Source organism: Lycorma delicatula, chromosome 6, assembly GCF_047948215.1.
Source record: "Lycorma delicatula isolate Av1 chromosome 6, ASM4794821v1, whole genome shotgun sequence".
Taxonomy (NCBI): Eukaryota; Metazoa; Arthropoda; class Insecta; order Hemiptera; family Fulgoridae; genus Lycorma; species Lycorma delicatula.
In genome coordinates, this window is record NC_134460.1 from 142,915,821 (window position 1) to 142,930,497 (window position 14,677).

At 30.3% G+C, this 14,677-nt stretch overlaps 1 protein-coding gene across 4 annotated transcripts in view; it reads right to left on the minus strand.

Moving 5' to 3' along the window:
• MRP (Multidrug-Resistance like Protein 1) overlaps nucleotides 1–14,677 on the minus strand; it is a 174,908-nt gene that overhangs the window by 89,728 nt on the left and 70,503 nt on the right. For 3 of the 4 annotated variants that reach the window (XM_075368697.1, XM_075368695.1, XM_075368694.1), the window contains exons 18-19: nucleotides 14,065–14,179; nucleotides 10,541–10,839 (exon numbers count right to left, since the gene is read on the minus strand). In XM_075368697.1, coding sequence (XP_075224812.1) covers nucleotides 10,541–10,839; nucleotides 14,065–14,179 — 414 coding nt within the window. Of the gene's footprint in view, nucleotides 1–630; nucleotides 852–10,540; nucleotides 10,840–14,064; nucleotides 14,180–14,677 lie in introns of all 4 variants that reach the window. The other variant, XM_075368696.1, reaches the window with a different exon arrangement.

The following is a 14,677-nucleotide window of genomic DNA, read 5'->3' on the forward strand; positions in this document are numbered from 1 at the left end:
TAATAGTACAAGCAAATAACAGAGAATGTAACAAATATTTTGTGATAAAAAGTTCAGAGCAGAAACAAATTAAAAAAAAGTAAATAAATTGTAATAATAAAAATAGCCTCAATGCTTATGTATGTAGTATAAAATATTCTTTATTCACCAAAAACTACATAACAATGGTATGATTTATTAAATAGTATAATTTACACTATATGGTATGGACCACCAGTCAGTTCCCTCATCACAATAGCTTTATATAGTAAATCATACCATTATCGTATGGTATAGCATTCAATAGTATTATGGTAATTTGACACGAGCTCTAAAAATGAGTCAGATTAATGGAATCAAAAATGTAAAACCATTCAACAAAATGTAGTCTGTTAACATATATGGTTGGAAGCAGTTACTGCTATAATTTCTAAATGATAATTGACACCATTAAAATTATTCATAGCACAATAAAATTAATTGTAAGAAAATATAAAAGCTGAATAACTGACCAAGAGGAGAATGAAATTTGTTAAAATATCCCATGTAATCATAAACAATACAATAATTACAAATAAAACCCCAATAATAACGAGCCATGTGCAAGTTGATAATAGATGACAGTCACAGAGAAGAAAAAAAGAAGATTACCATAAACAAATTACTGAGCATAGATCTTATAGAGACTGGTAAAAGATTATCTAAAGTATCTACATCTCTGCTGAAACGGTTGAGAAAACGTCCAATTGGTGTCATATCGAATACAGAAAGAGGTGCATGGAGTGTACTCGTTAACATATATTTATGCATTGTTGATGCAGCAGTTAATGTTCCATACGCCAAAATAACAACACTTCCCAATAATGCAACAGCTATTAGAATACAATTTGAACAATTAAAAAAAAAAGAAAAAAAAATTAAACAGTCATAAACATTTGAAAAATTAAGACATTTAAATTATTGTCATCAGTAAAATACAACATAAAGATGGAGGTAAAACTAACAAGTAAACTTGTGATTATCATTCCTGGCACACCATATACCTGTTTCTATAAAATTGAAATTTTTTATAATAAAAAATTACACAAAAAATAAATTTGAAATCAAAAACCAAATATGTAAAATAAAACAGAATTGTAACTTACAGCAATTACTTGTACAAAAAAATTATATATATATACACACACATTTTAATTTAATAACTATTAAATTTTATTGATAATTAATAAATAAACTATCACAAATAGTAATAAATCTAAATAAATTAAATGAATAAGTGCCTTTTTATCCTAGAATTATCTTTACTCATTCCTTAATTATGTGCTACACTGTAGAAGGTCTGGCAATGGACATTCTAGTTCAAAGCAGTAAGGTCAGTGAATTTGATTGTAGAAAGACATGTAGAGGGTAAAACCAGCAAAGAAAAATAAATATTAAAATATATTTAACAAATAATTTGAATGTAATAATTAGAATGTAAGAAGTATCTGAGGCTAAGAGATCAGCATAGAATAGAAAGAATGAAAAAGTGTATTAAACACAGTCTAATAACAAAATATTCTCAGTCTACAATCAAAATTATAATATTAAAAAAATTAATAAAACCGAAAAAATTTAAGGAATCAAAAAGTATCAATTAAAAAAATTAGTTTCGCTCCATTACTGTATTTTGTGATTCATCAATATATTTATATATTAATAAATACATATTATAACAATTATTACTAACAAAAAACAAATAAAGAGGTAAGAACACTTTACAAATAAATTTTTTTTTAGAAATATTTCTATTATACTATGTAAACAGATATAAACACATATGCATGCACAAATTTAAAAACTATGTTGAAGTATAAAATATCAGTCAGACTGGCTTTGTCAATATATATATTCTTACACGAACAGTTATTATATTTTAATTACACATGCAAAATATATATATTGCAACATTACTTTATGAGATCCTGCATCTTCAACCATGATTGAAATAATTTTGTTACTGAGTAACAAAAATTTTAAAATAAAAATACTAAAATAATGAAAATGGTGTATTAATTTATAGGAGTGCTGCTATCTGTTGCAATTTTTATAAGACCGTCTCCCTCAAACATGTCTGATGGTTTATCAAATTGAAATTTTGTTGATATTTACATAATATTTTTCTAATATATTTAATTTTATAACAGCTTTATTAATTTTTATTATTTCTAAATTTGTGTTAATATCAGAAACTGAAAGTTTATTGTTTATTAGATGGTTGCCATATTTATAAAAATAACAACTATCAAAATATAATAACAAAATAAATATCTTACAACCAATATACAGTAAGACACAAAGAGTTAAAAATATATGCTAATAATATCAGTGAAAAACATTACTAAAACTTACAAAAAGAAATATTTAAACCAGCATACAAACCTAATAACCATTATAATAAAATACTTAAAAAACAACAATAATAATAAAACAAGCAATCTGTGTGGAATTTATAAAATTAAAATGTAATAATTGTGATGGTATTCATATAGGAAAAACAAATTTAGATCCTTTAAAACTAGATTTCTTGAACATTATAGAAATTAAAAAAATTATAAATTAGGTTTATCTAATATGGCAGACCATATTTAATAAGCATAAAAAAAGCATATCTAATTTTTCTTATCTAATAAGCAAAAAATATTTTATTTCTGATATTAACACAACTTTATAAATATTAGAAATTAATAAAAATGGCATAAAATTAAATATATTAGAAAAATACTGTACATATAAATACAAATGAAATTTCCATTTGATAAACCATCAGCCAGTGTTTTTAAACCATTAGCCAGTCTACTAAAAACTGCAACAGATAGGAACTGTCACATAATAAAATCAATATAAATTTTTTATTATTTCAGTATTTTTATTTTTCAATTTTTATTATACAATAATGAATTATTTCAATCATAAATGAGGATGTGAGATCCTGTAAATGTACTTTCATGAAAAATTAGGGTACGATAAGTCTTATTTCAATATTCTATACTAAGTGGTTTATTTAATAGAATTTAAATATAAGTATATATATATATATATATATTAAGTTTTATTAACTGTACCTGTGCACAGGCTATCCTTTGCAGGTATGATGTTTCCTAAATACGAGGGCTATTCAGAAAGTAAGGAACGTTTTGAAATTTTAAAAAACCAAGTACAAGAAAAACTTTTTATTATATACGTGTGAAAGAGGGAGTAAAATACTACTTTTCAACATAATCACCATACAAATTCAGGAACTTATCATAGCAGTGGACAAGCTTTGAAATTCCTGTGTCATAGAATTCTGCCGCCTGTGATCTCAACCACTCAGTGACGCACCCATCTTGCACAAAATTTGTGGAAGCCTAGCTTCTGTGAAACAATTTCAAACAATAAAGTCTGTGAAACTTGTGGGAAACATAGAGAAAGCTCAGTTATTGTGAAACGGCGGTTTTCACAAATCTTTTCGTCAACTTTGGAGACCAGATCGTCAGTCACAATGCTCGGACGTCCACTCTTTTCTTTATCGTGAACATTTGTTCGGCCATTTTTAAACTGAATGCACCACTTCCTGATAGAAGTTTCACTCATTATGTTGTTCCCGTACACTTCACACAGTTCCCGATGAATTTCTATTGGTTTTAAGTTTTTTGCCAACAAAAAACGAATCACAGACTGCACCTCACAACTGGCAGGATTTTCGATTGCAGCACACATTTCAAATTTGTAAATAAAAAACGGGCAGTGCGGAGATGTTCCCATTGTCACGGCTGGACGCTGACTGAGGTGCCGAGCACGAGTACATCAATATATACACGATTGGTGTGCATTCATTATGTAAGAACCTAATACAGTATCATTATTTTTTTTTTAATGATTTACAACTGTGTAACACATGTTGTTAGATAGAGAATATATATACCAAGGAAGGGAGTAAATCATCCGGGAAACCTGTTATATGCATATGTATGGGGATTTGACATTTAAAAATATGAGAAAGTTTGAGTCCACAAGCTAAAAAAAATGTATGATTTATATTTTGGCTGTAAAATGGGGATCAAGATAAAAATTAGGCCCCCATGTCTGCTGTTTCATCTGTATGAACATCATGATACGAGGTTTGTTCAGAAAATAACCGAATATTTTTAATTACACCCCAATGGAGATATTTATGGTGACATGCAATTGGCAGTATTGTGTTCCGCATACCTTCCTCTGTAACCACATGTTCTTGGATTGTTGATATTTTGTTTAATTTTCATGTTACTGTTATTTGAGTGCAATTTGTTAAGTGTTAGTAGCGACTTTTGTAATGTGCAATTTTCAGGAGCAATGATACAACATAAAATTTTGCGTGAAACTGGGTAATACTTTCACAGAAATGTTTCAACTTTTGGAACAAGCTTACATAGATAATGTTTTAGGTTGTACGCAATGTTACAAACGGTTTTCACAATTTAAAAGTGGTAGTCAGTCAATTGAAGATGACCCTTGACCAAGGGTAAACTTCAACTGATGGCAATGACGTTCAGAAAATCAACAATCTAGTGTGTGCAAATTGCCATTTGACTGCCAGAAAACTTGCAGAAGAGGTCTCGATTGGTTCATGCCATGACATTTTGACTGTAAAATTGAACATGCATCCAGTTGCAGCAAAGTTTCTTCGTTTGATGATCGAGCAGCAGAAAAAACATCAAGTGGACGTTTGTCGGCAATTTCTTGAACAAGCCAATGACGATGAAACATTCATGCAAAGGATCATAAAGGGAAATGAAAGTTGGGTTTGTGGTATGACACCAAGATAAAAGTTCAGTCATGACAATGAACTGACAAAGGATCTCCATGCCCCAAGAAAGCACATGTCTCGATCCAATGTCAAAGTGATGCTCTCTGTTTTTTTTTATTTTTATGGAATTGTGCATTTTAAATTCTTGCCTCAAGATGAAACAGTGAACCAAGCATACTATCAAGGCATTTTGTAACAGTTATGTGAAAAATTCCGTAAAAAGAGACCAGAGTTGTGGCAAGACAACTCATGATTCCTTCACTATGACTATGCACTCGCTCACTTAGCTTTGTCAATTCGTTAGTGTTTTGCCAAAAATCAGATGACTGTTCTCCCTCACCAAACCTTCCTACTCACCAAACCTGGCTCCTCGTGATTTTTTCTTATTTTTGAAATTAAAATCAATGATGAAAGAATACCATTTTGAGGCTATTGATGCATTAAAGCAAACGTTACAAACCTTAAAGGCCACTTCAAATGAAGCTATCCAGGATCACTTCGGAAAGTGGAAACACTGTTGGGAAAACTGTCCCTGTACTTTGTAGTTTGAAGGGGACAAGGGCCAATAATCTATAAAATTAATAATAAAGAATAAAAAAAGTTTGGTTATTTTCTGAACTAACCTCATATATTGACACAGGTGCTTTGTCATACTCTGGGTAAGTTATAAACCCTGAAATCATTCACTGGACTATTACTTCTGTAGTACAAAAATAAAAGGAATAAGTAGCGAATCCAAACATATATTAAAGTATCCAAATCAGCCATCTGCTGTGAGGCCATTAACTTACAATGAGGACTTACCTGCACCACATCCTCAAACACATCTAAATGAAAAAGATAAATTGGGAGATGAAACAGCTACCAAAGATCAAAATGCAGGGCAAGGTAATCCTACTTCTGAACTAAGCACCTCTTCCTGTGGACCTCATCTGATAACTCAAGGTAAATTAAATGACTTTCCAGGATTTAAAATTGCCAAAACACAGTGAAAAATTTTGAGTTCTAGGCTGAAATTTCCTTCAGAATTACACTAAAGCATATTTCTGTAACCACCAGGAAATGTTTGAAAATTTTTATTCTGAAGAAAATGGTTCAACGTTTCTTTAAAAACTAATTTGAAGGCTACCCTTTTGTAAAATGGGAAAGAATTTCCTTTGCCAGCTTATGCAACTAATATGAAGGAAACATATTAAAATGTTAAATCCTGTTGGTAAAAATTCAGTATGAAAATTACTGTTTGACTATAAGTCCAGATCTAAAAGTCACTGCATTGTTAATGGTTTATAGCTCAGTTAGAGTACATTTTATTGTTTCTTGTACGCCTGCAACAGGAGAGACAAGAAAGATAATTTCATCAAGGAATGGTCACAGCTTGAATTGGTTACATCTTTTCCTTTCTTTTTCCTGTTTAGCCTCCGGTAATTACCATTCAGATAATACTTCAGAGGATGAATGACGATGATATGTGTGAGTGTAAATGAAGTGTAGTCTTGTACATTCTCAGTTCGACCATTCCTGAGATGTGGGGTTAATTGAAACCCAACCACCAAAGAACACCGGTATCCACGATCTAGTATTCAAATCCGGGTAAAAATAACTGGCTTTACTAGGACTTGAACGGTGGAACTCTCGACTTCCAAATCAGCTGATTTGGGAAGACGCGTTCACCACTAGACCAACTCGGTGGGTTGAATTGTTTACATCTGTACAGACAAATGTTGTTCACCCCCTCACTAATTAACTTTGCTTCTCCATCTCCATTTTATATAAAATTAGCAACTTTCAAAAACTTTAAGGTGAAAAAAAAAAATGGTGCTCGATTACATCTAAATTCAAGAAAGGAATTAATGCTAGCCTCAAAATAAGAACTTAGATTAAAGATGTAAAATTTGAAGAGAAGGGTAAGTCAAGTTGAAAAATCAGTCAAAAGTATCATGAACATTTTTTTAGTACTCATAGATCCCCAAAATTAATGTAAGATTGTGGGTGAACTCATATAAAAAAAAAATAAAAATTGTTATACTAATATAAAAAAAAATGGGGTGTAACATTTTCTCTCAAAATTTATTTCTTCGACTCCCACCAAGACTTCTTCCCTAACAACGTTGGTATCATCAGTGACATCATGGGGAGTGTTTCAACCAAGATTTCATGGTAATGAAAAAGAGTAAGAACAGTGGAGTGCAAGAATGCTTGCTGATTACCACTGGATGCTGAAGAGGGACATTTCAGATGCCATTCACAGAAGGTAAACAACAAGCATCATATTTTAGATTAAGATAATAATACCATATAACATATTATCAGCCACAGTGGAACATAGTAATGCTTTTAATTTGTGTGTGTGTGTGTGCTTTTTTAACAATTATTCATGTTAAGGATGAGAATATTTCTTGAAATAGCTATATTTTGGTAAATGTCTTTAACTCATTTTAATAATATATTTTGGTTTACTACTTGTTTTATATATATATATATATATATATACACGAGGTGTGATAAAAAAATACGGTGAATGAATTTTTATAGTGGCAACTGCTGATGTTACATCCATATGCTGTAATTTGTCCAATAGCGTGATCAACTGAGACAAGTTGTAACACATTTGAGCTTGCCAGTCAGCTGCCAGAGCCGCTAGAGTGAGGTTGTGTCTATCGCGCAACATGGATTTTGAACAACGCATTAACATTAAGTTTTGTTTTAAGTTACAAAAGAGTGCCAAAGAAGCTCACGAAATGTTAGAATCGGTGTACGGCGAAAATGTGGTAACTTTGAAGACTGTGCACAAGTGGTATGATCGATTTAAAAACGGAAATGAGTCTGTTGAAGACGAGCAGCGTGCGGGACGTCCAGTAACCTCAAAAACAGTTGAAAATATGCAAAAAGTGGAAACAATGGTTCGTTCAAACAAGCGAATGACTATTCGAGAGCTATCGGAAGACCTTAACATCTCGTACGGATCCGTTCAAAGCATTTTAACTTTTAACGACGTATGACAACAGTGAATATTATGTCATTTCCATCATCTACTTGATAGAAAGGTTACCATTTCATATAATAAATCTGCAGCAAACAACTAACCATTTAATTCCAAGTAATAAATTTTTGCATTCATTATTGATAAAATGTGAATTGTGTGGCCTTGTAACTATAATAATTAGAGAACTGCACAGATAACATTTGGCGTTTGAAAAGCCAGTTCATTCAACATAGCTTCTGATTGTTACAATTTTATTTCATTTCTCATCTTGTAATATAATAGAATGTACTTACTATATCTGTTTGATGGAAGCACCGAACTTATGGCTCAAAGTCTTGTACAGACATAATTCTCTTGAATTTCATTTACATTACAATATCAAATTCAAAATAATTGGACAGAATGCTCACATCACTATTTCTTTACATAAGTATAATTATTTTTTTTAGAAATCCAAGTTAAACTACAATAGAATAATTAATAACCAGAATACTGGATCTTGAGCCAAACAGTTAACTGACAATTAGAATATGATAGTAGGCATCCTGTACACATCAAGGGAAAAGCATGGTCTTCATAACTATGGCATATGAAAAGATCAAATTTCAGATGTGATTACTCCATTAAATAACTTGCAAGAATATAAACAAAAATCCAATAGAGTTTAAATTTCTATCATGTTATGCTAGTTCATGATTGTTCTCGATTTGGAAATAATTTGTTAACGAAAAATATTAATACCTCATGTTATACGAGTTTATGTTATATATTTTACAAATGTTGGGGTAAATATTATAGTGAATAAGTTTGATTTTAGTTACTAATAAAGGAAAATATATGAGTTATAGGTCTTTGTAAAATTTGTTTTGAACATATATTTTTCAGTGTAAGTAGGAACAGTGTGAATAACATTAATGTCCAAGACAAATATAATAACTAATTAATAATTATATTAGTTATTATTGTGTTTTAACTAGTTAATATATTAATTACACAAATTGGGAATTAATGATATAATTTTTAATCATTAACTCTGGAATATAATAACTGATATTAGCTTAACAGAAAAACATTCATTACTAACAATAAATTCTAACAATCTATTCAAGAAGCTAAAAATAAATAATTGAAAATACGTGACTTTAAAAAAGAAAAAATTGCACTCAGATTTCACACATATTAATGAAAAATCAGCTTTGGAAATTATTTATAAAAAAAAAAACCGGATATATAAATGCAAAAGTTTGTGGCGATTCTGTCCAATTGCAATAGCATCATGTGAGAACCAACTCACCGATTGCTTTCAAATTTTTCAGGATACATTCGTGTTATCCCAGGGAAGGTTTTAAGTCTTTTTATTAAAAAAAAATAAAAAATGAATAGAAACTTTTCAAGAGGGATAATAGGGAAATGAACATTTTATTAATTGCATTCTGGGAAAATTGAATTACTCACAGCATACAAAAATAGAGCATTTTTTTTTTTTAGTTATGTCGTCCTTAAACGGCAATTATTTGTTATAGATTTTTTTTATAGAAATTTTTTCTATTCTTGTTTGTCCTCACAATTACAGTTATCAAATTATGAAAGATGAATTTTAATTGAAAGCATATGATAAATGCTTTCTAATCAATTACGTCAACTGGAATTCTAATTACTTAATTTGTATCTTCTAATCAAGCACTTAACAGTCTTTTACCAGGCTATGCTATAAAAAGGGAAAATGGTGACTATCTGAATAATCTTTTTTATGAAAAACTGCATTATCAGTATTTTTTATTAATATACTATAATAGATTGATGATACATAGTAATGCAACAAAGAATCTATTTTACTGTTTACTGCAGATAATTGTATTTTGAATAAATTATTTTTGTACATTAGGTGACACAACTAAATGCTTTTAAGCAACCAAGATGAAACAACTATTTTCAAAGTTGGCATAGCCATCTACAAGATTAATTAGCATCGTATGCTAGCTTACTAGGGAAAGAAAATAATGAACTGGTTTACTATTGCCTTCTTCACTAGGCAAATAAGCTGTTGGACTTACATATGTCACGCCAGCTTAAATGCAGTTTTCTTACAGGTATACAACTAACAACTTCAGTCTTTTACTAAAAACTAGACTTTACATAACAAACATCATCATCCCTTTTAAAAAAGTGATGATTATCTTCTTGCAATTAAGTTATTTACATTTGTCACAGCTTTAAATACAGGGAGGGAAAGTATAAAACAACATAGTAGACTAATTTACTCTTATTTTAGAAAAATAATGAATGGTGGTGTACTATACTATCCATACTAAGTAGAGAAAAAAATTATTATTAATAACAATTTACGAAAAATAAAATGGCAATGGTTAAAGCCATATGAAAAAAGAATGATCAGAATCATGGAAAAATTTAATTAACTTTTAAATAATACACTTGAACTTTTCAACATTTGGGAAAATTATTAAGAAAATAAAAACACCAATCATAAGCATTCACAAGTAGGAAAACAACGAGCTTCAGAGAGGTTCACATTAACAAACAGTGTTGCACTTCATCAGCAGAATAACAACAAACAAAAATCAGTTAAAAACACATTTCACTGTTATAATGGGTAAAGAAAAGCATTTTCATCAGCAATTTCACTTACGAACATTCAACTTACATGCATGCAAGCATGTGTGTGCACACACTCACACATACATAATCTTTATTTGTAATGCCAAAATGATATTTAGTGTATTCTAGTCATTAACTAATGTGTAATTTACCTTGTCCAACTCCTAGTCCAGCATAAACACCCAAATATAAATCTCTTTTACTAGTATCAATATTTGAAGCATTGTTGAGGGAAGTATCACTTGACCATGCTGATAACCACAAGTTGGAACCGATCGAAAAACCTTGGAAGATGACATTTAGTATGATAGTAGCAACTGAAAGGAATAATCCAATTGAATTCAGATAATGTTTGTAGACTGACCACTTAACACTGCCTGTTTCAGCTTTTTCTGTCTCAATCAGTTTATCAGCATTCAATTTAATGATACTGTTCTCCACTGACTTCTGCCTATTGGAATATTAAATGAGTTTTAAGAACAGTAATAATAATTCAAACTATAAAAATAAAATATCTAATGAAATAAATATAAAATTAATTGTAATGAAAAAAGAAATCTTTATTTTAAATAAGCACATTTAATATTATTGTCACATTTATTTCTAATCTTATTATTGTTACACTTATAAGCTACTATTATATTATGAAAATGCAACTAACTCATTTTTAATGAATAGGCTACCTTTCATTATTGGTTGCAGCCAATATTCAATGAAGAATTTCAACAAGTCTAAAAAAAATCTATACAAAAATTATCAAAGTGGTGTAAAATAGACACTGTGCTGCAAGATTTTGCATTCTTTAAGATTATGTCATGTAAGATTGATGCAACATCTAAAGGAAGCAGACACATCAAAACTCCTTAATTACTGTAACTGGCTTCTCAATAAAATTGATAATAGTGAATTAAAAATAGTAAAATTGTTAATAATGATGCTGTATTTATAAGTAATAAAGCTAAGCTAATCTTTCTAGGATAACACGAGATGTTGGTTCACATGTAACCCAATTGTTGAGAAACCATTTCAAAATGAGAAAATCAGTCTATGGCGTGCTCTATTCTGTAATCATACTGTAGGGACAATATTTTTTTTATGCAACTTTCAATTCAGAAATATACCTTACAATTTTTTTTCAAACAATTACAGGCTCTACTGACCGATTGTGAAAACTCAATTACTGCTTCTTCCAACATGATGGAGCGTGACATGTCACACTTCTTGTGCTTGCCTGGCCTGGCCATCTTTACACAAGTTTTACAGAAAAGTGAACAATCATAAAGGTTTGAGCCTCCAAATTTCCCAGATTTGTCTGCTAGGGATTTTCATCTTTTTTTTTGTCTTCAGTCATTTGACTGATTTGATGCAGCTCTCCAAGGCTCCTTATCTAATGCCAATAGTATTATATTTCCCTTTTTATCCTCTTCGACTTCCTCTTCTTCCTTTATAACACCAGTTTTTAATTTATTTCCTCTGTATAACTCTTCAATATATTCCACCCACCTATCAACCTTTTCTTCTGTATTATAAATCGGTGTACCATCTTTATTTAACACATTATTATATTTTTAACTTATGTACCACAAAATTCTCCTTAACTTTCTTGTATGCTCCATATATTTTACCAATGATCATTTCTCTTTCCACTTCTGAACACTTTTCTTTAATCCACTCTTCTTTTGCTAATTTGCATTCTTGTTTATAGTATTTCTTAATTGTCGATAGTTCCTTTTATCATCATCATTAGCATTCCTGTTCATCCTTCAGTTGCAATATATATTCTTTGATATCCAATGTTTTCTACCAGCTCTCTTTGTTCCGCCTAAGTTCACTTCTGCTGATTTATTAAGTTCCTTTTTAACATTCTCCCATTCTTTTTCTATATTTTCAACCTATCTTTTTTACTCAGACCTCTTGCAATGTCCTCCTCAAAAATCTTCTTTACCTCCTCTTCCTCAAGCTTCTCCAAATTCCACCGATTTATCTGACACCTTTTCTTCAGGTGTTTAAACCCCAATCTATATTTCATTATCACTAAATTGTGGTCATTGTCAATGTCTTCTCCTAGATATGCATTGCAGTTAGTTTATGAGTTTTTATAAGTCTTTGTTTAACCATGATATAATCTATCTGATACCTTGCAATATCACCTGGCTTTTTTCTTGTATATGTTCTTCTATTATGATTTATAAACTGGGTGTTGGCAATTACTAAATTACGTTGGTCCCCTCTTTCATTCCTTTTGCCCAGCCTGTATTCACCCACAATCCCTTCCTTGCCTGTTCCAACGCTTGCATTCCAATCTCCAACAATTATTAAATTTTCATCCCCTTTTATGTGTTTAATTGTTTCGTCAATTTCTTTGTAGACACACTCTACCTCATCATTATTACGGGCACTTGCAGGCATATGACATTAACAGTCACTGTCGGCATAGGTTTTGATTTTATCCTTATTACAGTGATTCTGTTGCTTTGCATTTTAAAATACTCTACTCTCTTCCCTATCTCCTTGTTCATTACGAAACCTATTCCTGCCTGCCCTTTATTTGAAGCTGTGTTAATTATTCTATAACCACCTGACCAAAAGTTGTTTCCGCTTTCCACTGAACCTCACTAATTTCTACTACATCTACATTTAACCTATCCATTTCCTTCTTTAAATTTTCTAACCTACCAACCTTTTTTTTAGACTTCTAACATTCCACATGCCGAATTGTAAAATGTTATTTTTTTAATTTTCTGGTGACCCCTTCCTGGGAGATTGTGTTAATTTACAAAATACACAACCATTGTCGACAACTAACCCCCATGAATTTCACAAATAATCATTGCACAAAGTGAAAATTGGAGTCTGAGTTAGTGTGAGTAGAGTACTGTGGATCCAATCTTTTTTGAAAGCACAGTTAATAGTGATTGTTATTGTGCTGTTTTAACAAACTTCATCAGCCAGTTAGTTGAAATAGAAATCAATCATGGTTGGTCCAACAAGATGGTGCCAAAACACACACAGTTAAAGAGGTCAATGACTTTTTTATGAAATGCCTTTGGAAAAACGGATCATTCCATTTCAAGAGGTTTATGGTTTGCACAATCACCCAATCTGACTCCCCAGATTACTTTCTATGGGGGTAGTAAGAAAAGCAGTGTATCACAACAGACTGTGCCCATTAACAAACTAAAAATGGCATATGTATGAGACATTCTAGAACTTCATCTGGTTAAATTGTTTGAAAACAAATTGAAATGTGTGAGTGTTGTATAGTTGTTGGAGGATATCATTTTCAACACCTTTTATAAACTACATAGTGTTTTGACAAACCATGAACCAAGTAACTAATATAATTAAACAAAACTCAGTATAGACAAAATAATGATCATATTAAAAAGAATAAACAAATTAAAAAGAAAAATGTTTGCTTCTGATTATAGCACAGTGTAAAAATCAAGACTAAATATTATGTAAGAATCAAAAAGTGGCTCTTCATTGTTTTATTACTCTAATTAAGAGGTTAAATTATTACTTTTACTATTATAGAGTGTATAATATGGTGAAATAATTATTTTTTAATTTATATATATCATCAATCAATCTACCAAGTACATACAAAAAAATTAAATAATATCTAACAACAATACCAATTATTTTGTAAAAGAGATGCATGTGAAATATATACCTTTGCAATGACGTACTGCTTGAACTTGATTCACTTGAACGTTGTCTACTCATTCCTCTTTTTAAATTACCATCTGCATTATTCCCAATCAAATGTTGTTTTAATTCTTCTAAGACTTAAAACATAGAAACAATAGATTTAGTTTAAATTGATAACGAATTATTAACAATACACCATGCACATTATTAACAGTATTTTAACCAGTGACAGTGTTAAACAAATACAGCCTTTATAACAATACACATGAATGTTTGTGTGTGTAAGAAAAATGATCTACTCTTTTTAGCTTACCAGAAGCTTTTATGCAGAAAAGAAATCTGTTGGTATCAAATATAGAAATCTATGAATAAAGAAATCCTTAAGAAATATCGGTTCAAGATGCAATAGTTTGAAGAAGTGAAAACAAGGGAAATATGAAAACCATAAACAGAACATAAAAAATTACTGCAACTTTTTTTTTTAATTTGAATAGGTACTTTCCCTGCTATCTTATAATTTCTAAGTTGTAACTGCACATCTATCATTCATTTATTACATACTACAATGTAATTTTCCGTGGATAACATAAAAACAGAACACAACATGCATTAAATGCGTGATAAAATAATCACTG